At 46.0% G+C, this 23,420-nt stretch overlaps 1 protein-coding gene across 1 annotated transcript in view; it reads left to right on the top strand.

The window, feature by feature from the left end:
• The window catches only part of cpamd8 (C3 and PZP like alpha-2-macroglobulin domain containing 8), an 80,070-nt gene that overhangs the window by 24,056 nt on the left and 32,594 nt on the right, over nt 1–23,420 (top strand). Inside the window, exons 20-28 of the mRNA XM_083648266.1 lie at nt 1,765–1,996; nt 5,384–5,537; nt 7,394–7,527; nt 7,767–7,818; nt 8,037–8,335; nt 9,515–9,583; nt 9,676–9,832; nt 10,165–10,341; nt 15,932–16,013. Coding sequence (XP_083504392.1) covers nt 1,765–1,996; nt 5,384–5,537; nt 7,394–7,527; nt 7,767–7,818; nt 8,037–8,335; nt 9,515–9,583; nt 9,676–9,832; nt 10,165–10,341; nt 15,932–16,013 — 1,356 coding nt within the window. The remainder of the gene's footprint in view (nt 1–1,764; nt 1,997–5,383; nt 5,538–7,393; nt 7,528–7,766; nt 7,819–8,036; nt 8,336–9,514; nt 9,584–9,675; nt 9,833–10,164; nt 10,342–15,931; nt 16,014–23,420) is intronic.

The raw sequence follows: 23,420 nt of genomic DNA, 5'->3' as shown, positions 1-23,420 counted from the left end.
GACAGAGGAGAGGAGGGGAGGACAGAGGAGGGGAGGACAGAGGAGAGGAGGGGAGGACAGAGGAGAGGAGGACAGAGGAGAGGAGGGGAGGACAGAGGAGAGGAGGGGAGGACAGAGGAGAGGAGGACAGAGGAGGGGAGGACAGAGGAGAGGAGGACAGAGGAGAGGAGGGGAGGAGGACAGAGGAGAGGAGGGGAGGACAGAGGAGAGAAGGACAGAGGAGAGGAGGGGAGGACAGAGGAGAGGAGAGAAGGACAGAGGAGAGGAGGGGAGGAGGACAGAGGAGAGGAGGGGAGGAGAGAAGGACAGAGGAGAGGAGGGGAGGAGGACAGAGGAGAGGAGGGGAGGAGGACAGAGGTGCGAGTGAAGCCTGTGTGTGTGAGAGAAGTGGGATATTCCATCAGTCCAGCAGCGTCCAGCATTTCCTCCTGCTGGGTGTGAATGTGCCTCATTTAAATTGGGCTATCTTGGAACAGGCTGTCACTTTCTCAACAGCTCCCTCCATTCATTTTCAGCCAATATAAATGAACTGCCCATAGATTTCCATATGCTTGATTCCTTTGGGCAGGACTTCAGCTCAGCCTCATTTCCTATGTGGTCCAAAAGCTTTGATTTCCCTTAACGTGCATTAAAGTGGATTTTGGGCAACTTTGATCAAAAGGAAGGGCGTACATGCAGTTTATTATGCCCTGTGACAGTTTGCCAACACCAACATTTAATATGTGCTGCCAATAATGATCTCAGCCCACTTTGTTCAAAGAAACACCACACACCTATCCATTATAGAATGTTTCATAGTTATTGGTACAGGTGTTGGTGTTGACCGTCTACAGGAAATAATATGGACCAAGCCTACCGTTGGTTTTTGCACTCCTGTTTGGAAGCCTAGTGTAGCCTGTGGCCATTGGGGTCCCTGTACAGTTGTTATATTAGCTATATAGGCCAAAACCGTGTTTTGGACCAGGTTGTAAACATGCTTATGCTGCCTTCCAGACACCTGGGACGTGGGTGCTTCCCATTGGAAAAGTCCCACCCCCCACCTTCAAAGCATTCCAGAGCACAAAGGCAAAATGCAACCAAGAAACATGGCGGACCACGACAAACTTTTTTTTGTTTGGCAAATAGCAAGACAGCTTAACAACGAGCAGAGCACCCTCCTTACATATTTAAATGAAAATGAGGAGCAGCAATGACACATAATGTAACAGACTCTATTATACTATTTTATTTAGGCACTTAATACTTTGGACTACATACTCCATGTTGCAGCCATTGTTGTGTGACGTCAGACAACTGGTTCCCAGCCTAGTGGGGGTAGATTTTTTTCTCCCAGTTTTCAAGTGGGAGCTCCCACTTTGAGTGCCGTTCCAGCGCACTTTTCCTAATAGGAGGCCAGAAAATCTGAAGGTCCCAGTTGTCTGGAAGGCAGTATTAGTCCTGTAACAAAGTGGGGCATTTTAACATGGGGGTGAACGGGAACGACTCCCTTTTGGCCTCAAGTGTCCATTCGAGGAGCTACAGCTTTCAATATCACTTCCGCGGCTTCCTCTTCCAAAGCGCAAGCTAGCCCGCTGGTGTTGACACAGGTGTGTCCGACATAAAAGTAATCTAGGGTGTTTTATGAATCCTGTCCTTGTTTCTGCCTTTTTCAGTGGTGTTACTAGTGCTTCATAAAAGCGTGAAGCCATGCTGAAATCATTTTCACTTCAATGTACATTTGAGTTTTGCCGCTCAAGTTTATCTCTCAACATGTGTCACTGGCAGTGCTCAAAGCGGGGAAGCTGAGCTGCGATTGGACGTGCCCGATTCCATCACCACCTGGGTGACGGAAGCCATTGGCCTGTCAGAAGAGAAGGGGCTGGGCTTCGCGAAGAGGGCGGAGCTTCGCACCTTCAAACCATTCTTTGTTGACTTCACGTTGCCCTACAGCGTGATCCGAGGGGAGCAGACCAAAGTTCCCCTCACTGTCTACAACTACCTGCCAACCTGTGCTGAGGTGAGGAAGCCAGGGCACATGGACAGGAAACATCATAGTTACTTCCTGTTCTGAGGTGAGGAAGCCAGGGCACATGGACAGGAAACATCATAGTTACTTCCTGTTCTGAGGTGAGGAAGCCAGGGCACATGGACAGGAAACATCATAGTTACTTCCTGTTCTGAGGTGAGGAAGCCAGGGCAGATGGACAGGAAACATAGTTACTTCCTGTTCTGAGGTGAGGAAGCCAGGGCACATGGACAGGAAACATCATAGTTACTTCCTGTTCTGAGGTGAGGAAGCCAGGGCAGATGTACAGGAAACATCATAGTTACTTACTTCCTGTTCTGAGGTGAGGAAGCCAGGGCAGATGGACAGGAAACATCATAGTTACTTCCTTTTCTGAGGTGAGGAAGCCAGGGCAGATGGACAGGAAACATCATAGTTACTTCCTGTTCTGAGGTGAGGAAGCCAGGGCAGATGGACAGGAAACATCATAGTTACTTACTTCCTGTTCTGAGGTGAGGAAGCCAGGGCAGATGGACAGGAAACATCATAGTTACTTCCTTTTCTGAGGTGAGGAAGCCAGGGCAGATGGACAGGAAACATCATAGTTACTTCCTGTTCTGAGGTGAAGAAACCATGGCAGATGGACAGGCAACAGACATGTTCTGAGGTGAGGAAACCAGGTCAGATGGACAGGAAACATCATAGTTGCTTCCTGTTCTGAGGTGAAGAAGCCAGGGCAAATGGACAGGAAACATCATAGTTGCTTCCTGTTCTGGGGTGAGGAAGCCAGGGCAGATGGACAGGAAACATCATAGTTACTTCCTGTTCTGAGGTGAAGAAACCATGGCAGATGGACAGGCAACAGACATGTTCTGAGGTGAAGAAACCATGGCAGATGGACAGGAAACATCATAGTTACTTCCTGTTCTGAGGGGAGGAAGCCAGGGCAGATGGGCAGGAAACATCATAGTCACTTTTCCACAGCACAGCAAATGTGTGCTAAGGCTAATCAGTAGCTGGCTGTTACATAGACAGAACCCACTTCCCACATCCTACTGAGTTCTCACAGGGCAAACTTTACACTCTTCACCCAAACCATAGTCCTGAAGATGCCAGTAATAGCATTAGTTCACAATAATATGGCTTCATCATTGTACTTTTCTGTATGCCAAGATAGTTCTGATGTCAAAACTATGTGACAGACAAGACACGGGTGGTTGCTATCATCCTTGTACAATATTGAATGATTGTGCATCAAAGGGAGGTAACCATGGTCAGTCATACATACGTTCTGTGCCACTAAATACAGAGGCAACAGAGTCCTGCACAATTACCACTTTCAGACAGACACGGTTCTGGTTCTGGCTCTGGTTCCGTTCTGGAGTCTCAGAACCTTGGTGCTTTCTGGCGAACCAGCCCGCGTTCACACCAGTTTAAGCGGAACCAAAGTGGGAGGACATTATTCGGTAGTCCTCCTTCAGTTTTTTAAGTTTATTAATTATTTGGTCTGGCGTTCGACTGAACCCAGCCTTGGCCATCTCTTCCGCAAGTTCGTCATACAACTTGCTCTTTTTTGTACTGCTTTCTAGCTTTTCTCGAAATTCGGTAGATGCCCAAATCGCCACTAAACATTTGGTTTCCTCAGCAGACCACTGCAAATTATTTTTCTCCATGTCGCCACTGCCTTCTTCTCCTTCCTGCTCGTCTTCACAGCCTAGCATAAGACACGCCCACTGATGATGTCACGGTTCCCAACGGAAAAACCAACTCTCTTTTTGGTTCCGCTGAGAACCAACTTTTCAGGTTCCGAACCAATTATTTTTTCGGTCTGAACGCGCCGGCCGGTTCAAATTTGGGTTTGGGAACCGGAACCGGCACGGAGCCCTGCCGGTGTGAAAGGCCTATGATGAGAACACATTCTGAGAGCCTACATGGAGCCTTGCTGTAGGAAGGCTACTGGTAGCCATGAGGCCCAGGGGCAATGAGGTATGGGTGGCGGCGGCTAAGGAGGGCATAGGTTTGTAATGTGAAGCCATGAGGTCAGTCTAGAAGTAGGATTTGGCGCCCGCTTCATGGGAACCCTCTTTGTTCTGTCTTGGCCTTAAATGGGTCCATCGTGCGCTTCACACAGATGACATCATGAGGTTCGCAGATGAGCCTGTTAAATGGCCTGTGCGTGCGCTGCCATAACATCCTGTCAGGTGATTATGCAAACCAGCGTAGCCCCGTTCTTTGATGTCCACCCTGGCAACATGTGATCCCTATATTTCCTGCTATGTTATTTACGACTGGTGACGTGTGGATGAGGAACAGTGAAAAGATCCGACTGCATTACCGAGCCCGCTGTAAAAATTGGACGATGAGTGGAACTTAATACTTCGGGGAATTTGAGAAGCATGAGTCAGTCAGCATGGAAAATTCACAATCTGATTTAGAAAGTATCCCCCAATGCTTTTACAGCTTTGAGGAGAACATGCTACGAGCAAGGGGCGTGCCGCACAGATATGTAAGGGATAATGTATTGTGAGCCGGTGATTACTGGCGAAATAATGACCGACATGTGCTTAATCATTCACCTGAAGGTCATTATTTCCAGTAATCACCGGCTCACTATACATTATCCCACTTAGAACACGGCCTACAACTAAATCATTCAATAATCTGACAAAAATAATTATTCAAATAGATTTTTTAATAGCGTTTTCAACGACAAAGCGGTTTCATTCGTAATTGGCACACAAGACACCACAGCTGCAACTGGTTGGCCTAATTAGTAGTGTTTGCTGACAAAAGGCTCTTATCAACTGATTAATCCAGGTGTGGCAGAGCAGCGGTCGGTTGTCGAGAAATAATGACCGGTGAATCTTGTTGATTGACCAATCAGAATCGAGTATTCAAGAGAGCCGTGTTCTAAGACGCCATTATAGCCTCTCACTGGAGATCCACTGTGTCTGAATGTAATGCCGTGTTCCAGTTGCGCCATGAACTAGGAATTTCCCAGTTGAATGACGTCACACCCGCGTTGACCGCGTTCCAGTAAAACGGGTGGAAAACCAGCCAGGGTAAGCTCTAGCCAGCTTAGCCATTGTTAGCAATACCAGTTGATGACACCGCATTTCACTGTATTTTGCACATAAACACTGTAGCAACATGCAGTATTGTGTGTACGACTGATTTAATGACAGAAATAAGACAGAAGTGCTAATAAACAGTGTATTAATACAGCTTTCACTACTGTTGATGCGGGAGCTGCCATCTTGGATTTTGAGATCAGGGTTGTGAGATTCCCCCGAGTTTCAGAGTAGGAAACCCGAGTTCAGGTGACCTTGATGAACTGGGAAATCCCCAGTTTGCCCAGGCAAATGGAACACGGAATAATATACCTCTCATCTCCTCCAGGTTCATGTTAAAGTCTCAGTTCCCAAGGGCATCAAGTTCGTGGGCCACCCAGGAAAGCACCATCTAACCAGGAAGAAGTGTGTGGCTCCAGGAGAGGCCACACCCACATCCATCGTACTGTCATTCACTGACCTGGGGGCCGCTAACATCACAGGTATTTTTTTTTATCTTAATGGGAACCAAGACGTGCCTTTCATTCATTGTCAAATATTCTTAATGAGTTTAAATAGTATATTAATAATTAGTTGTCTATTAGCATATCGTGTTTGGCATCTAAAAGACAAGTTTATGGTTTTTATTATTGTGAAAAGCAACATAAACGTTGAATTTTCACACGTCCTCCACACCTCTTAATCCTGTTCACATGTTCAACCGGCTAGATATATGTCTTTGAAAATGCAGGATGTAGTTAAGCGCGCCTCAACCTCTGCAGCCCAGCAGGCTGGTCTGGTGCTTCTCAGAAAAGGCAGACTTCAGATACTTAGATATTTGGATGTAATCCAAAAGGTATTGGAGCACACAGATCAAGTGTATAATGAAGTTTTTTTTTATTAAACTAACGTTTCGACACTACTGTGTCTTCATCAGAGTCTCTCTTTTTGGGGCTTTTGGATTATTTACATCCAAATATCTAAGTATAAGAGGAGGAGAGTATTTTAAGACAAGTGACTTTCAATGAGGTTGTATTTGTCAACAACAACAAAAGTCATGACAGCAGACAGACAGAAATATACATTTCAACATTGTTGTTATTGGGGCAGCTCCTTATGGCGTCTGCCTTCCCCTTTTAATAAGTCACATCCTTTCCCTCAATCTCTGTCTATGTGCTGAGGGACTGTGCAGAATCTATAGCGGTGTTACTCAACCCGAGGCTCGAGAGCCACATGCGGCTCCTTTATGGGTAGTTGTGGCTCTTGTAAAGATTTCTTTCTGGGTCAATGTGGCTCCTGATTAGGGCAATCTATAGTGTTGAATCGGTCTCAGAAATAAAAAGATGTTTGCACCCTGCTGTAATGATCCCATTCAGTGTTTATTTTGTCCACCCCAATCAGCATTTGGATTGTGTAGGATCTTCATTGGGATTATGATGCTCACCTCAAAACAAATACAGATTGGACTGTTCTGTTCTGGACCGTTATCTGAATTCTTAAGGGGGCAGTGCACGCCACTTTTAAAAACAATAGCAGCCTTTCACCAGGGCTGCTGTCCACTCAGTGTGATGCCTTACTGAAAAGGGCAAGTCTTTGACTTAGGAGAGCTCTGCTGGGCCAAGGAGCTCAGCTGTGTGCGATCTTGGTCACCCAGCCCCACGTTACCTAAACAGTCCCCCTCCAAAGTGCATGCGAGAACAAAGCAGGCCAGCAGCAGGGGAGCAGCCAGGGCCTTGCTGTGACACTCAGTGGCATGTTGATGAGTTTGCAGGTCACTGACGGTCAATGGGCCCCCCACGGCCCCTCTCTCCCAGTCCCCTGGCCCCTAGTCTTTCCCTCTCACTACACACGCACAAAGACACGCCGCTGGCACGGGGCCACGTTTCCAATGTGCTCCTCGGCGAGGGAACTGGGAGTCCTCTTACAGACATGTTTGTGTTGTGTAATAATGTATGTTGCGGGTAGATGTACAAAACGTTCATGCTTGAGAGACATCAAACGCGCGCTCTTACCAAACTATTAGCGGGTTTCACCAACACTTTTTGATGTTTGCCTGAAATCCCTTGACGGTATGTGTAGCCATAATGCTTCACATTTTGGTCATTTACCCCCCCCCCCACCGCTCACCCCCCGTAAAGAGTGACTTATAAGAAGTGCTGCTACGGTCTAAATATCTAGATTGGCAACACTACAAACAGCCAAGTGTGCAGAGGTCAAATCATTACTGCCAATCGAAGGGAGTAACAAACTGTTTCGCAAAGAATATTCATGTACAGAGGAGTACTTGGGAAAGATGATGATCAAAATCTTGGGAGTGAGAGAGAAAGAAGTCTCATTTTACTCTCTGCTGCCCCAATAGGCCGTGCCATCGCCTACAGTGAACCAAGCTGCTGCTCAGATGGTCTCCAGTCGGGCAGCAAAACAAGTAACGACTGGGACGACAGAAGGACCCCAATTGGGCTGGACTACGTCCGCAGGAGTGTCCTGGTGGAGGTGAAACATCTTGATGTTACACATGGATCAATGCTGTTGAATAGAGTCCATTCACTTGCATCACATATTGGATGTAGGTAACATTAGATAATCATCTTTTCTTTTTTCCTCGTCTACACCTCGTTCTCTCTTCTCTTCTCTTCTCTTCTCTTCTCTTCTCTTCTCTTCTCTTCTCTTCTCTTCTCTTCTCTTCTCTTCTCTTCTCTTCTCTTCTCTTCTCTCTCTGTCTCTCCTTGCAGCCAGAAGGCCTACCCAGAGAATACACCTACAGTGTCTTCTTCTGTCCCAATGGTCAGTTCAGCTATGGTTTAGTTTTATTATACATGGATATGATTTTGGGAGGGGGGGTTTCCAGTTTCTTTTTTCTAATGGGAGATTACTTTTTGTGTCCCTGACAATGTCACTAATTAGTCCAATTCTTTTCAAGGTTATGGATAATATACCGGTGCCATTATTATTAACACTGTAAACTGGACTATGCCAAGTACTGAATGTAATTTCATTCTCAGAGAGGATCCACATCTCCACCCCAAACAAGTATGAGTACCAGTATGTGAAAAAGCCCGCCAGGATGACCCAGTTCCAGGTGGCGGTAAAGACCCACAACGATGCCCACTTTGCCCTCTCTGCCAGCCCTCACGACAGCGCGGAGTTGCTGGAGATCGTACTGGGTGGCAGGCAAAACACTCGCTCCTGGATATCCGTGGGCAAGATGGGCGATGCCCTGGTCAGTGCCACCACGCCAGGCATCCTGTCCTGGGATGAGTTCCGCAGCTTCTGGATCAGCTGGAAGGGGGGTGTGGTACAGGTAAGGAGATGAGAGGCCTCTGCAAAAAAATATTGGGAAAGAAGATAAGGTTCTGCAAATTTAAAAACACACAGTTTTGTCGTTCCAGAATACTTTTCTGCCATCAGAATGGTTTAGCCTTCCTCATTCTCCTTTGGCATATAAGGTTACAGTGCCTCCAGTGGGTCGGGGTGGTATGAGGTGGTTTAGGGTGATAGACTTGCAACAGGCTGTTCAGCGGGAGAACAGATGACTGTACTACAGTACGATGTATAGGTGGATGGAGGGCACCGCGGTAGCGAGGGCAACGGATTGCGTTTGGATCGCGAGTGGATGTGCTGCTAGACACCGTTTAGGAGGAGAGAGAGAGAGAAACCTGGGCCGGCCACAGGGTCTGTGTGTTAGGAGGACTGGCGCCACTTTTACTGGCGTGTCTGCCTGTGAGGTCACGCTTAACGGGCTGATGTCAGCGAGGACACTCCGTGATCCGTGGCCTGCTGCTGCTCGCATGGCGCTCGCAGGCGGCCACGCTGCAGCCCCGGCATTAGCATCGCACCATTCACCAAAGGGAGCAATTAAAAGCCCGCAGTGGAGCAGCGTGTATGCTACGGCCCAATAGGATTGGTTTATTTTCTTAGGGACTGATTGCCTTTTGGGGTTGGACGAGCTGTGGGGCTCGGCAGTGCACGGTCTTTGGTTTAATGTGATTACCAAATGAAACCCTGAAATAGAGGAAATGTGCTCTAAATGTGTGTGTGTGTGTGTGTGTGTGTGTGTGTGTGTGTGTGTGTGTGTGTGTGTGTGTGTGTGTGTGTGTGTGTGTGTGTGTGTGTGTGTGTGTGTGTGTGTGTGTGTGTGTGTGTGTGTGTGTGTGTGTGTGTGTGTGTGAGTGAATCAGACTGGCATCGCCAACAACTTGGCAGATGGACATTATTAGTGCTCAGTAGGGGGCGATCCAAAAACAGCACCAGTTGCTTTCGGAGTGGATTCATTGCTCTCTAATTTGTTGTTGTTGACTCTCACAGTGGTCCTGGAAGAGCGCTATTTGGGTTTGTGTTGCAATCTGATTCTCACAGGGTGCAGGAGTTGTAATACAACCAAAGCCCCACAGCAAAGAACACCAGTAATACTATTATTCACAAATATGTATTCTTCCATTTCTAAATTGAGAAGGAACTGCCTTTCATCTCTCTGCTCTAGGTGGGCCATGGTCTACAACCAACCAATGAATCGGTGATCCTCCAGTGGGCGGGTCAACTCCCTGGCCAGGTTGGATTCCTTTGTGACATTTATATTCTGTTTGTCACCATTTTCCTTTGGGGATCATTACTGTAAAGCAGTCATTCCATCTGTTCACACAGGTGCGTCACATCGGCTTCTCAACAGGCTGGGGTTCGGTAGGGGAGTTTAAGATCTGGAGGAAGGAAGATTCTGATGAGAACCATAACGAGGCCTTCACCCTGGGGGTTCCACACAACGTGGTGCCCGGATCTGAGAGGGCCACGGCATCCATGATCGGTAAATTTCTTGATGTGATTGTGTGCACGCATACGTTTTTCTCTGTGTGTAAGCAAGAGGACATCTTGACATCTGTAGGCTTGGACTTGGATAGATCAAGCCTCTACATCAGTGCTGACCAATTTGGGGCTCTGTTTGTTTTGGCCCGCCACGGATTTGGGATTTTTTTTTTTTTTTTTTTTTTAGAATTTGGGCACCCCTGCTCTACATGGATGGAACTGGTTGGTTAAGTGTTGTGTGTGTGTGTGTGTGTGTGTGTGTGTGTGTGTGTGTGTGTGTGTGTGTGTGTGTGTGTGTGTGCATGTATCTATCCACTTACACACCTTTATCAGGCGATGTGATGGGGCCAACCCTGAATAACCTGGACAAACTGTTGCGGCTACCTTTCGGCTGTGGGGAGCAGAACATGATCCACTTTGCCCCCAACGTCTTTGTTCTCAAGTATCTGCAGAAGACCAGGCAGCTCAGCTCTGAGGTGGAGAATGAGGCCACTGACTACCTGCTGCAAGGTAAGGAAAATGCAACCCAATCGCATCCTGGTTTTCATCAACCATCTTAACAAGCTGGATCCTTAGACCAAGGCTATAAAGCTGAGGTTACACTACAAGACTATTCCGCGGATTTTAGCCACGATTCCCACTTAGGAAGAGTGCATAATCCAAAACAGCACCAAAATCTCTAAGTGTATGAGGGCTATAGATTCGAATTGTCAGATGGCTAATCAACATGTCCTTAGTTTGGAGATATTTTAGTCTTCAATTAACTGTTGCCGGTGTGAGTACCGGATCTACTCGCCCTACTGGATGTGCTCAGCTCGAGGTCCACAGACTACAGATGAAGTTAAACTCACATTTATTTTCAAAAAGTAAGGCTCATGTTTATGAGAAATGGTCCTGTACACTTGAATCATGATCATTGAATGTTTGTATGATTCATATTTTTATGTATTAATGTTTCCAAATTTCTGATAACATCAGTAGCTTAGCTTGTTAGCTAATCTAAAATGGTCAGACATTTTGGCCATGTTAAACCCACGTGCCCGACGTACAGCCAATCACCCGAGCCGATCTTGTAGGCGAGTAGATCGTACACCCACACCGGCATAGTCCATGTTGCCTTATCACTGCGTTTGCTCTCTTTTTGTCTGTATATTCAAGAAAAAAGAGCTCTGGTATCGGAATCATATTGGTATCGGTAGATATCCAAATCCAGGTATCAGAATCAGAATCGGATTGGAACTGAAAGAAAGTAGATCGGTGCGTCTCTACACCGAGACTCACCTGCTCATTGTAACTGATCACAAAAATAGCCTTTATCTCTCTCCTTAGCTCCTTATGTTATTTATTTCCCCAGGAATTCTCTCTTACATGATAATTCTGTGGTCGCAGAAATATTGTCGGGGAAATATGCCCCTGACCTTTACACTCTCTACCACCACACTCTTGGTTGTTTGTAATTTTGGGGATCTAGGAATTTAAGCATATTCTGCTGATGTCTTCATTGTAAGTCAAATGGCTTTGCACAAGACTGCCAGCGAAATATCTGGAATGCAAATGTAAAGACACTTTTTGAAAAGTCTCAAATAGCTCCCAGGACCACATCACATACATAGACTGGTTTCTTGGACTGATTACTTGGATCAAGGAACCCTCATCAGTGGCCCAGTACGGCATCATTGAGCTGAAGGCACAGCTCAGCACTACAGCCACCACCTATCCTCTCAGTGTGGACCACTGTTGAAGATAGCTGATGGCAGGTATTATCCGGATGGTGGCCTGCACTCCTTAATTTCTACTGACCTTCAGCTGTTTACGCAGAGGGAACGGCAGCACCAGAGCCTCAGAGTGTGCCGGGACTCTCCACAACTCAGACCCCCCGCCCCACTGTGTGGTAAGCGGCTTCATGCCGAGCAGAAGGAACGTTACGAACTATACTGCTGTGGATTTTCTGGAAACTATTGAGTTGACGTTTACCTTGGATATTGGATTTTGTTTGTGGAATTGTGGATTTCTTGACAGAGGAACCTGTGGCTTGGCTGATACTGGCTACTTTGGATGACGGGTTGGAACATGGAACTGGACCCCGTTGCTCAGAGTTACCCAGCCCATTCTTACCCCACCTCCTCTGTTTTCTCCACCCCAGCCGGAGCCTAGATCTGCCTAAACCCCCACAAAAATCCCCTTACCAGGAAGAGCCTCACCTTCATTTAGTCTCCGCACACTTTCCTTGCACAGTTAATTGAGGTGACTTTTGTGTTCAACTTGAATTCTATCTAGGCTATCTCATTACATCTATTTTGCTGAATTTACATCTTGCAAGGTGAATTGTGCCACACATGCTGGAAAAAAAGGTACATTCTGGGCCTTTGCAAAACCTATTCAGCAAAGGCATGCCCCACTGCAGATCTACATTCACAGACCTGGCTGTAACAGAGCTGACTGCAGATCTACAGGCACAGACCTGGCTGCAGAGCTACAGGCACAGACCTAGCTGCAGAGCTACAGGCACAGACCTGGCTGCAGATCTACAGGCACAGACCTGGCTGCAGAGCTACAGGCACAGACCTGGCTGCAGATCTACAGGCACAGACCTGGCTGCAGAGCTACAGGCACAGACATGGCTGCAGAGCTAAAGGCACAGACCTGGCTGCAGAGCTACAGGCACAGACCTGGCTGCAGAGCTACAGGCACAGACCTGGCTGCAGATCTACAGACACAGACCTGGCTGCAGAGCTACAGACACAGACCTGGCTGCAGATCTACAGGCACAGACCTGGCTGCAGATCTACAGACACAGACCTGGCTGCAGATCTACAGGCACAGACCTGGCTGCAGAGCTACAGGCACAGACCTGGCTGCAGAGCTACAGGCACAGACCTGGCTGCAGATCTACAGACACAGACCTGGCTGCAGATCTACAGACACAGACCTGGCTGCAGATCAACAGACACAGACCTGGCTGTAATAGAGCTGTGCACAAGCCTTAGAGGGAAGGTCAAGACCAAGAGGTATACTTAACCAAGTTGACATTGGCACGTGAAGTTGAGGTTGACCTTGAGCTGTTAGAATGGACTGCACCAAATGGACTGCACCAAGAGAAAACAAGCCTAGAGGGAAGGGAGCGTCTTAGCACCAATTCCTTGACTCATAAGGGATCTCCACTTACACCTGTTCGTCATACAACCTGCCAAAAAGAGTATGATGGTTGCATCGGTGGATCTACTAGCCCACCTAAACCGTCTGGCAATCTTGAACTGACTGACCTGAAGATGCTGTTTTCCACCCTGTCTAAATTCTTAAGAGGAGCAAATGTGAGATGCAAGTCAAACAAAAAAGCCCCATGTAAGAAATCTGGTTCTCCCATGCCGACTAGGTCATGTAATCAAGCAAGGCTTGTCCTGTCTCACTTATCCAGAAGATGATTCCTGCTTCTGTTTTGTGTGTGTGATGGATCGTCAGCTGTTTTGGACTTGCCCAGGCAACGATGAAGCGCCATCAGAAATTCCATTGTCAGTACCTCACCACCTGCTGGAGGCACTGCTGGATTCTCCAAATATGGTCCCACTGGTAAAGCCTGATCTTGCTGGATCTGCAGTGGGTGAGCACAGTTCCTGTCTTCATAGAGTTACTAGCTTTCACCCAATGGGAAAGAAAGACTGTGGTAAGCAAAGCAGAGTGCTGGTAGAGGAGAAAACGTCAGAAATCTCTTAACTATCAACACCTGACATGCTCTCTGTAGAGGAGACCTCTTCACCCCAGGAGGGCGTATGAGGGGGAAACTGAACCTCCCATGTCAGAGGCCACCACACCAGACAGAGGTCCAGAAGGGGATACAACTTTCCCTAGTGGAAATAGATTCTTATGAAGTGTTCTCAGACTTGGACCATCTGAACAGTCTGAGGGACTTTGGGAAGGTGCAGCTGCTGGATTCGAACCTGTCACAGGCTTGGAGAGATATCATCATGACTGAACAAAAGCTGCGGCAGGGTGTGAGTGAAGACTCTTTATCCGAACTTTATGCTTAGAAATAGACAGTTTTATCTTGTGCTTCACGGGTTTATGAAACTTAGATTTTTTTGGGGTGCTGTCTTGCTATCTTTGGGGACACACAAAACTCATCTTAAGTGTAAGAAAGTATGGAGCAATACTGTATTAAGAAAATACCTGTCAAAGGTATCAGATGCGCTTACAAAAAGTTTGTCATGAACACCAGTAAAAATGTAAACAATTACATTATGAAACTAGAAGTGCACTCAAGAGAGAGCAGACCTCCGCCAAAGCCAATAGACTAGGCTGCTATGATATGCAAACTTTGTGAGTCTATCACATCTATCTGTGATACCCCGGCCTAGCAGGAGTGGACATTGTCAGACACCTTCAGAAATCAAGTGGAGGTCATTAATCCATCATGGTCATTCTGGACTATTCCAGACTATCCAGAACAAGTCCATCAGAAATACCGACACACCACTGCTTCCGCCTCATGTATGTGGTTATTAAAAATGGTTTCAAACATACGTACGACATTTGAGGAGCTCTACCACCCCCATACTAATGGCCTAGTTAGGAGGTTTCACCGCACTTTGAGAGACCTTGAAAGATGCAATAGAAAATTATTGGTAAAAGCTTGGATCAACAGGAATCAGTAGTCGGGTCTCCATCCACCTGTTTTTATGTGAAATTTCAATTTGCGCTTTAAAAAATCTGAGTGGAAACGCTGCAAAATTCGCGAAAACCACCAAATATCACAAAAAAGTTTTCACGCTTAAGGGAGGTGGAAAAGTGTATCGATAAAAGGGAAAGGCGATAAGTGCAGTGGAAACAGATTAAGCGATATTCCGTTGTCTCTCCATTCAAAAACCATGCAGTTTGCCTTGATCACTGCAAAACATGCCGTGTAGCCTACACACAATAAGGCTACACACGGTAAATAATGGTAAATACGCAGCACAATACCTGCCGTGGTAAACAGAAGAAGACTGGGATATTAACTTTAAGGCGACTCACTTCTAGAAATTAATGAAATTGTATTCACTTACTATCTGCTCTGTGGATTATAACGTTATGCTTGCCGAGTCGCACCTGGTAATCCAGAATTTTTGTTTTATGGTACCTTTGTCTACTTGTAGATCATCAAGAAACTTTAAATGAATAACGTTAGATGTGTTTAATAGAGCTATCGGGTCTAGGAGCTGATCAGCAGCTCAGACAGCCTCAAACACCAGGTGATTGACAGCTCTATAATTCGCATAGTAGCAGCGGATGGAAGCACGCATTATTTCGCATTTTCTTTTGCCGTCTTTCTGAAAATTCGATTAAAATGTGCCTGTTCTCCATCCAAGACGTCCCACAGAGCTCCACTGGTTTCTCCCCTTTGAGCTGCTACCTAGAAAGAGACCATGTAGGATACTGGGTCTTCTGTCTGGGAGTACATTTAGCAGCATTTAGCAACTCAGAGAAAGAGGTTTGTTACTTGGTTCATGGGTTGGATTATGGACCTTGACACAGTTGTGCAGAGTTACCCAGAGTTCAGTCTCACCGCCCTCACCTCCGTTTTCTTCTGCCTGAACTCAAAGATCTGCTGAGCATATAAGAACTCCCTCAGTTTCTCCCTTTACCCTTTTAATAAAATCAACGCTATTTTTTGTTGAACTTGAACTCTATGTTTGCTCTGTTCTGCTGAATTCGCAGTTACAGGCATTCCACAATATATGTAAGAACCCTAAGGAATGCTATTATATCAATAGCAGTAGTGGTGAGAGCTGATATCCATCCAAGCATCTGCAGTGATGGATGGACAAAAAAACAAACAATCATTTATTCAATCCGGGTTCCCAGCAAGGTCTGGGAAAGTATGTAAAAGGATTTTGATAAATCTTTAGGAATTTGAACATAGTCTGAACAAGTCATATTGCCCAGCCACTCGGGAGCATGTTCCATATTGAAAACGGACCCAAATCCCCAAACCCACTTAAGAAATTAAAGCCTGGGAAAAGTATGGAATTTGGAAATAAGGAAAATGTATGAAAACACTCTTTTATTTTCACTATACTTGCTCATCTTCTCTCCCACCATTCTCCATCTCTCTCTTTCTATCCAGGCTACCAGAGACAACTGACCTACAAGCGGCAGGATGGCTCCTACAGTGCTTTTGGAGAGCGGGATTCCTCTGGCAGTATGTGGTATGTGTGAAAAGTCAGCACCTACCTTGGTGGTACATTTTTGGTACATTTTTTCATCAGGCACATACACTCAGATTACAGTTCCCATGTAATCCATAAGGTTTTATTGAATGTCAGACATTTGAAGGTTTTGGGATTATGGTATTTCATCTGAAAGGTTGACGAGACTGTCTCACACTATAGCCGATAAAGTCTTAAGCACATCCTATTTGTATGCCTTGCTGTGTGCATGAAGAACTTATGATGGCATTATCCACCGCATTACATACCAGTCAAGCCATGCTGAGCTGTGGCCACATTCTTCAGCTTGAACTGGGAAGTAGGTTGCTAGCCAAAGCAATGAAGTTCTTATCAGCATCTGTATGCTCAAATTAATACATTCCTGTTCCTGGGATTCAATCAGAGTTTTTCCTCGGTGAGTGTTTATTTCATGTTTATACTCCCTGGGGGGCAGGCAGCCAGAACCGTTCCATAACCTTTAGAAAACAGAAATCGATGTTGTCAATGAGGAGCTCCAGTGCTCCAGTGCCCGCACATTCAGACCCCATCACAATGAGCATACCTCTGGTTGATTTATTAGCTGAGGCGGGTATTATGATATTTAATAGAGCTGATACTGTGAAACAGCAGGTATTATGATATGTAATAGAGCTGATACTGTGAAACAGCAGGTATTATGATATTTAATAGAGCTGATACTGTGAAACAGCAGGTATTATGATATTTAATAGAGCTGATACTGTGAAACAGCAGGTATTATGATATTTAATAGAGCTGATACTGTGAAACAGCAGGTATTATGATATGTAATAGAGCTGATACTGTGAAACAGCAGGTATTATGATATTTAATAGAGCTGATACTGTGAAACAGCAGGTATTATGATATTTAATAGAGCTGATACTGTGAAACAGCAGGTATTATGATATTTAATAGAGCTGATACTGTGAAACAGCAGGTATTATGATATTTAATAGAGCTGATACTGTGAAACAGCAGGTATTATGATATTTAATAGAGCTGATACTGTGAAACAGCAGGTATTATGATATTTAATAGAGCTGATACTGTGAAACAGCAGGTATTATGATATTTAATAGAGCTGATACTGTGAAACAGCAGGTATTATGATATTTAATAGAGCTGATACTGTGAAACAGCAGGTATTATGATATTTAATCGAGCTGATACTGTGAAACAGCAGGTATTATGATATGTAATAGAGCTGATACTGTGAAACAGCAGGTATTATGATATTTAATAGAGCTGATACTGTGAAACAGCAGGTATTATGATATTTAATAGAGCTGATACTGTGAAACAGCAGGTATTATGATATTTAATCGAGCTGATACTGTGAAACAGCAGGTATTATGATATTTAATAGAGTTGATACTGTGAAACAGCAGGTATTATGATATTTAATAGAGCTGATACTGTGAAACAGCAGGTATTATGATATTTAATAGAGTTGATACTGTGAAACAGCAGGTATTATGATATTTAATAGAGCTGATACTGTGAAACAGCAGGTATTATGATATTTAATAGAGCTGATACTGTGAAACAGCAGGTATTATGATATTTAATAGAGCTGATACTGTGAAACAGCAGGTATTATGATATTTAATAGAGCTGATACTGTGAAACAGCAGGTATTATATGATATTTAATAGAGCTGATACTGTGAAACAGCAGGTATTATGATATTTAATAGAGTTGATACTGTGAAACAGCAGGTATTATGATATTTAATAGAGCTGATACTGTGAAACAGCAGGTATTATGATATTTAATAGAGTTGATACTGTGAAACAGCAGGTATTATGATATTTAATAGAGCTGATACTGTGAAACAGCAGGTATTATGATATTTAATAGAGCTGATACTGTGAAACAGCAGGTATTATATGATATTTAATAGAGCTGATACTGTGAAACAGCAGGTATTATGATATTTAATAGAGTTGATACTGTGAAACAGCAGGTATTATGATATTTAATAGAGCTGATACTGTGAAACAGCAGGTATTATGATATTTAATAGAGTTGATACTGTGAAACAGCAGGTATTATGATATTTAATAGAGCTGATACTGTGAAACAGCAGGTATTATGATATGTAATAGAGCTGATACTGTGAAACAGCAGGTTACATAAACCACAGAGAATCATCAACAAATGACATAATTGGATCCCTGAGGTAGGCTCGGCTGCCGTGATTTATTTGCAGTCAAAGAGGGTTGATACTTTGCGGTCCTGAACGCGCCCCATGCTGCTTTGGCCCGGTGAACTAGCTCTTAACGCAACCATTGGAGACAGTGTTTTAAGGAGTCTGGAGCCACTTCACCCAACGTCTCCCTACCTTCTCTGACATGGCCTAGAAAGCAGAAGTGGAGTGGAGCATGCCTCCTCTAAACGGTTGGACTCGCTGCCTGGGTGTAATTGGTAACATTAGACTGCCCCATGGAAAGCCTGAGCTCTCCCCCCCCCCCCCCCCACATCCCAGCGAGAGGATATGAGGATGTAACAAGCGGCGGTTTGGAGTTGTTCTTGAAGCCCAGGGCAACAAGTGTGGGTTGTGGGCACAACACAGATGGTGAACCCTCAGTAAACCTGCATCAAACACTTTATGAATCCATCAGCCATGTGTTTATACGTCCAAAACAAACCCAGCTTTTGTTTCGCTTCCAGAGTTCACCGGTAGAGCAGCGCATTTATTGCCGGCATAAAAGCAGCCTTAATGCAGTGTTAATGTATTCCAGCTTGTAAAAATGTATCTGAGCGGAAATTGTCAGGGCCTAATGAAAAGATTGAACATAATGACATGGGCAGGCAGTCATGTTTTGGTGTGCAGTGCCGGTCTCTGATGCCAAGGCCCTTAACACACTGCACTATACTGCTGTCTCCCTTAACACTGCACTACTGCTGTTTCCAGAGTGAGCTGAAAGGCCCTTAACACACTGCACTATACTGCTGTCTCCCTTAACACTGCACTACTGCTGTTTCCAGAGTGAGCTGAAAGGCCCTTAACACACTGCACTATACTGCTGTTTCCCGTCGGTTCGAGCTGAACCCAAAAATGACTTTTATTTTCTTTTAGTTCAAATACCTGGGTATGCAGTGCACCTATTTAATAATGTATGCCAAAAAAATCACAAAAATTTCTACCCCATTTCAACCAATCATTTCACGACATGCAGCTGTCAATCAAATCTTCATTTCAGGATAATTCTCTCTTCCAAATGAAGTAGAAAATGGCGCCTAGTGCCTGTCATCTGGCAGAATTCCTATCCAATAAACTAACTACTAACTTGGCCAATTGCATGAAACATGAACAAAAACAAAAACTATAATCTCTAAGAATGCAAAGAAATGTAATTGGCTCATTAAAATGTGCATTCTAGGAATATCGTATTTACAGAAATTGCGTGAATGGCGCGCGCATGAGAGTGTGGTAGTCAGGGGTTGCCCCTCGGAGATTCGAGGCGGGCAGGCAGCACCTATGCATCGGATTGTCCGCTCGCGCCGCACGAAGCAGCTGGCTCCCTGGTACTCTGCAGATCCCACTCGCGTAGCATGACAACAGGCTGAATCCCACTCGATTTGGGGGTGGAACATGCCAGGATTGGCCAATGCCAAAGCCAGTCCTCAGAATTGTCAAATCAAATCATCGACACGTATATGGTCGGCCTCTCAATTCATTTTCAGTGTCCGACGCTCGCGCTAGTGCATTCCGTTCCGGTTCACATCGACTTTAACACTGCACTACTGCTGTTTCCAGAGTGAGCTGAAAGGCCCTTAACACACTGCACTATACTGCTGTTTCCCTCAACACTGCACTACTGCTGTTTCCAGAGTGAGCTGAAAGGCCCTTAACACACTGCACTATACTGCTGTCTCCCTTAACACTGCACTACTGCTGCAGAGTGAGCTGAAAGGCCCTTAACACACTGCACTATACTGCTGTTTCCCTTAACACTGCACTACTGCTGTTTCCAGAGTGAGCTGAAAGGCCCTTAACACACTGCACTATACTGCTGTTTCCCTCAACACTGCACTACTGCTGTTTCCAGAGTGAGCTGAACGGCCCTTAACACACTGCACTATACTGCTGTTTCCCTTAACACTGCACTACTGCTGTTTCCAGAGTGAGCTGAAAGGCCCTTAACACACTGCACTATGCTGCTGTTTCCCTTAACACTGCACTACTGCTGTTTCCAGAGTGAGCTGAAAGGCCCTTAACACACTGCACTATACTGCTGTTTCCCTTAACACTGCACTACTGCTGTTTCCAGAGTGAGCTGAAAGGCCCTTAACACACTGCACTATACTGCTGTTTCCCTTAACACTGCACTACTGCTGTTTCCAGAGTGAGCTGAAAGTTAGAATGAACTGACTTACTGAGTTGACTGAGTACTAGCTTCTATTTTGCAAATACAGCCTTGGGGAGATGTTTTTGTGGGAGGGAGGGACACACATGCACAGATTTGTATACTTGTGAGCACTTTTCATGAACGACATCCATTCCCTAACCCTCACTTTAACGCTCCTTAACTACACGCCTACAGCTACTTGATCCGGAGCCTTCCAAATACCTATTTGTGTTTGTAGTCCTCTAAACTTAACACTTTCCCTCATGTAAACTTAATTCTAATCCTAACCTGAACCCCAAGGCCTAAGCCTAAAATGGGAGAAAAGGATTTTGTAATCTTTGTTGTATTATCCTCGTGAAGATATTCCATCCTGTGTAGAAATAGAAAAACCTCTGGTGGAATCTAGTGACTTAATACCAAAGTCCTGTGTCATCTTCTCGTGAGCACGTAGAGTATCAGGGGGTTTCGCCGGGCAAAGCCTGGTGAGGGAGACAATTAACTCTGATGAAGGAAGCCTTCAATTGTCAAACATATAGTGTCATATTGCCCTGTAACACTCAAGGCGGTGAAAGAGAAAGCCGAGGTCTCTCGGCAAAACGGAATACCGTTTTGATCAAACCTTCCTTAGATATGATATCCTCTCCAAGTGGGGCAGAGCCCTTTTTGTGTTTTCTCTCCGACAGTCTGGGTCCTGGGCTGGACATGTTGAGGCTGGCATGGCATTTCTGTCTGCCAGAGATTGATCTGACAGTGTTAGTAGGGTGTGTGTGTGTGTGTGTGTGTGTGTGTGTGGGGGGGGGGGGGGGTTGAATACCAGAGATGGAAAGAACTGATACCTGAAGCTGTATTAATATATCTGTTCAAATTCCTGTGCTACGCTCGGGTTTGATGATTGTCGTTGGAATGGTGTTTTTTTCTAGGGCTTGGATACAGAGCCTGTGATATCATTATCTTGGTGCTTATTTGAAAAAAATATAGGCCTCTGTGCTCTGATCCATTTCTCATCTCTTTTTATTTGACAAAGTAATACGACTCGTTCTTTTTTTAATCACATTTTTCCCCCAATTGTACTTCCCTGCTACGGTGTCCCGGTCGTTGCTCCACCCCCTCTCCCTCTATCGATCTGCGGAGAGTTGTAGACTAGCACCTGCCTCCTCCGATACATGTGCAGCCCGCCAGCCGCTTCTTTTCACCTGACAGCGAGGTGTTTCACCGGCAGGACGTAGTAGCGTGTGGGGGAGCATCACGCCATCCCCCCCCCCCCCTCAGTTCGAACAGAGGAGGCACTAGTAAAGCGACCGGGACACATGCCCTTAATCTGGCTTCCCATTCCCACCCGCAGACATGGCCAATTGTGCCTGTATGAGCGCCCGGGCCAACCATGCCGGGGGGGGCTCGAACCTGCGACCCGACCTCATGTTGGTAGGCAGGGAATGTACCGCTGCACTACCGGGAGTGATCGGCCTCTGGGTGCCTTCCAAAACAAGACATCAGCAACTTCTCCATAGCGGAAGGCCAAAAATGCTGAGCCAGGAGTGGGGAACAGTCTGCCTCATATAAAGCCTCTTCTAAACACAGTAACTTAACCCGTCATGATGCTAGTCATGCTAGGGGACTGCTCATGCTAGTCGAGCACTGTCTTCAAATATACCTTTTGGAGTTAGAAGAGGGTAGCTTGGGAGAGTTGGGAGAGAGGAAAAGCCAAAGAGGAGAGGGGAGAATTTGGAGGTGCAGTGGAGTGGCTGAGTCCAGCCGAGGGCCGAGCGGTGGAAGTGGGCCCGTCTCTAGTGTTTCCCTGCCCACTAAATCATATTTACGCTTCCCAGTACCTCTCCCCGGGGGGCCCGGCAGTTAAAGCCAGTGACACGATATTACTTAACATTATAAAAATTCCTGCAGGCTTGCGGCTCCATCCCTCGTTTTGTCTCTGGGGAGGAATAACACGGAGGTTCCAGCGAGGGAAGATTTAATGTTTTGCTTTATGAGAGCACGGTTCTTGTTTCTCCTCCTCTTCTCCCTCGGTGCTCTTTCTTGGTTGGGGATCTGGCTTACGAGCTGCGTTCAAGAAACTGGAGCACAACCTCAGTTTGTTTATGTCTTCGTTTCCGTCTTGTTTTTCCTTTCTCCCCCCCCCCCCCCCCCCCCCCCCCTCTATGGTAAGCAGCTTGCCTCATCCTCTGGCCAGTGTGGGCAGGGGTTCTGTAATGGAATGTCTTACTGTCACTGAGGAGTTGTTTGGCCCGAAGGCTACGACTTTCGACCACCACCGGGAGGCCTGTTGTTTATGGATGAGTGTGTGTTTATTAGCTCAGCCATGTCCCCCCAGGGCTGACCTTGGCCTTTCTCTCCGTGGTTCCCCTGCCTCTCCTCCACCGTGGCCCACTAAAAATCACGGCTCATAAACTCTCAGTCGCCCTCCGCAGGCCAGGCAGATGCACAGCGTTCGCCCCTGGGACGGGTGTTTGTATAAGTTGCGGAATGCTTTCGGGGAATATCCCCCCGGCCCGCGTGCAGCAGGGACATACTTCGTTTGGCTGTGTGATATTTCTCATTCTGAAGAGCGCAGCTGCCGCATCCTGTAGCGGCGAGCAAAACCCTGCCTGCCACACCCCTCTAGTCTCCACTCCACTCCACACTGCCCTGCTTTTTTCCATTTCATCAGATCCATCCATCCATTAGCCCTCCTCTCTCCGTCCACACTGTTCTCTATCAGCCCCCTCCTCCTCTGTTGACACATTAGAAAGAGGGTGACTGGTTAGAGTGTGACTGGTTAGAGTGTGACTGGTTAGAGTGTGACTGGTTAGAGCAGTGGTTCTCAAATGCGGGTCCGGGGACCCCCAGGGGTCCTTGAGGGGGTTCCAGGGGGTCCCCAGCCAAAAGGGGGGTACTTTATTTGCGCTATAATTCCATTCATAAGTAACACAATCACTATTTTGGTCATGGGTTTTATACACTTTCTGTAATAAAACATCTAAAAGCAAGCATCAATCTTATTATCATATGGGGGACCATGGGACAACATCCTATCAAA

This window comes from Poromitra crassiceps, assembly GCF_964638095.1.
Source record: "Poromitra crassiceps genome assembly, chromosome: 12".
NCBI classification, from domain to species: Eukaryota; Metazoa; Chordata; class Actinopteri; order Beryciformes; family Melamphaidae; genus Poromitra; species Poromitra crassiceps.
The sequence above is the reverse complement of the archived record's forward strand: the minus strand, read 5'-3'. Positions and strand labels throughout refer to the sequence as shown.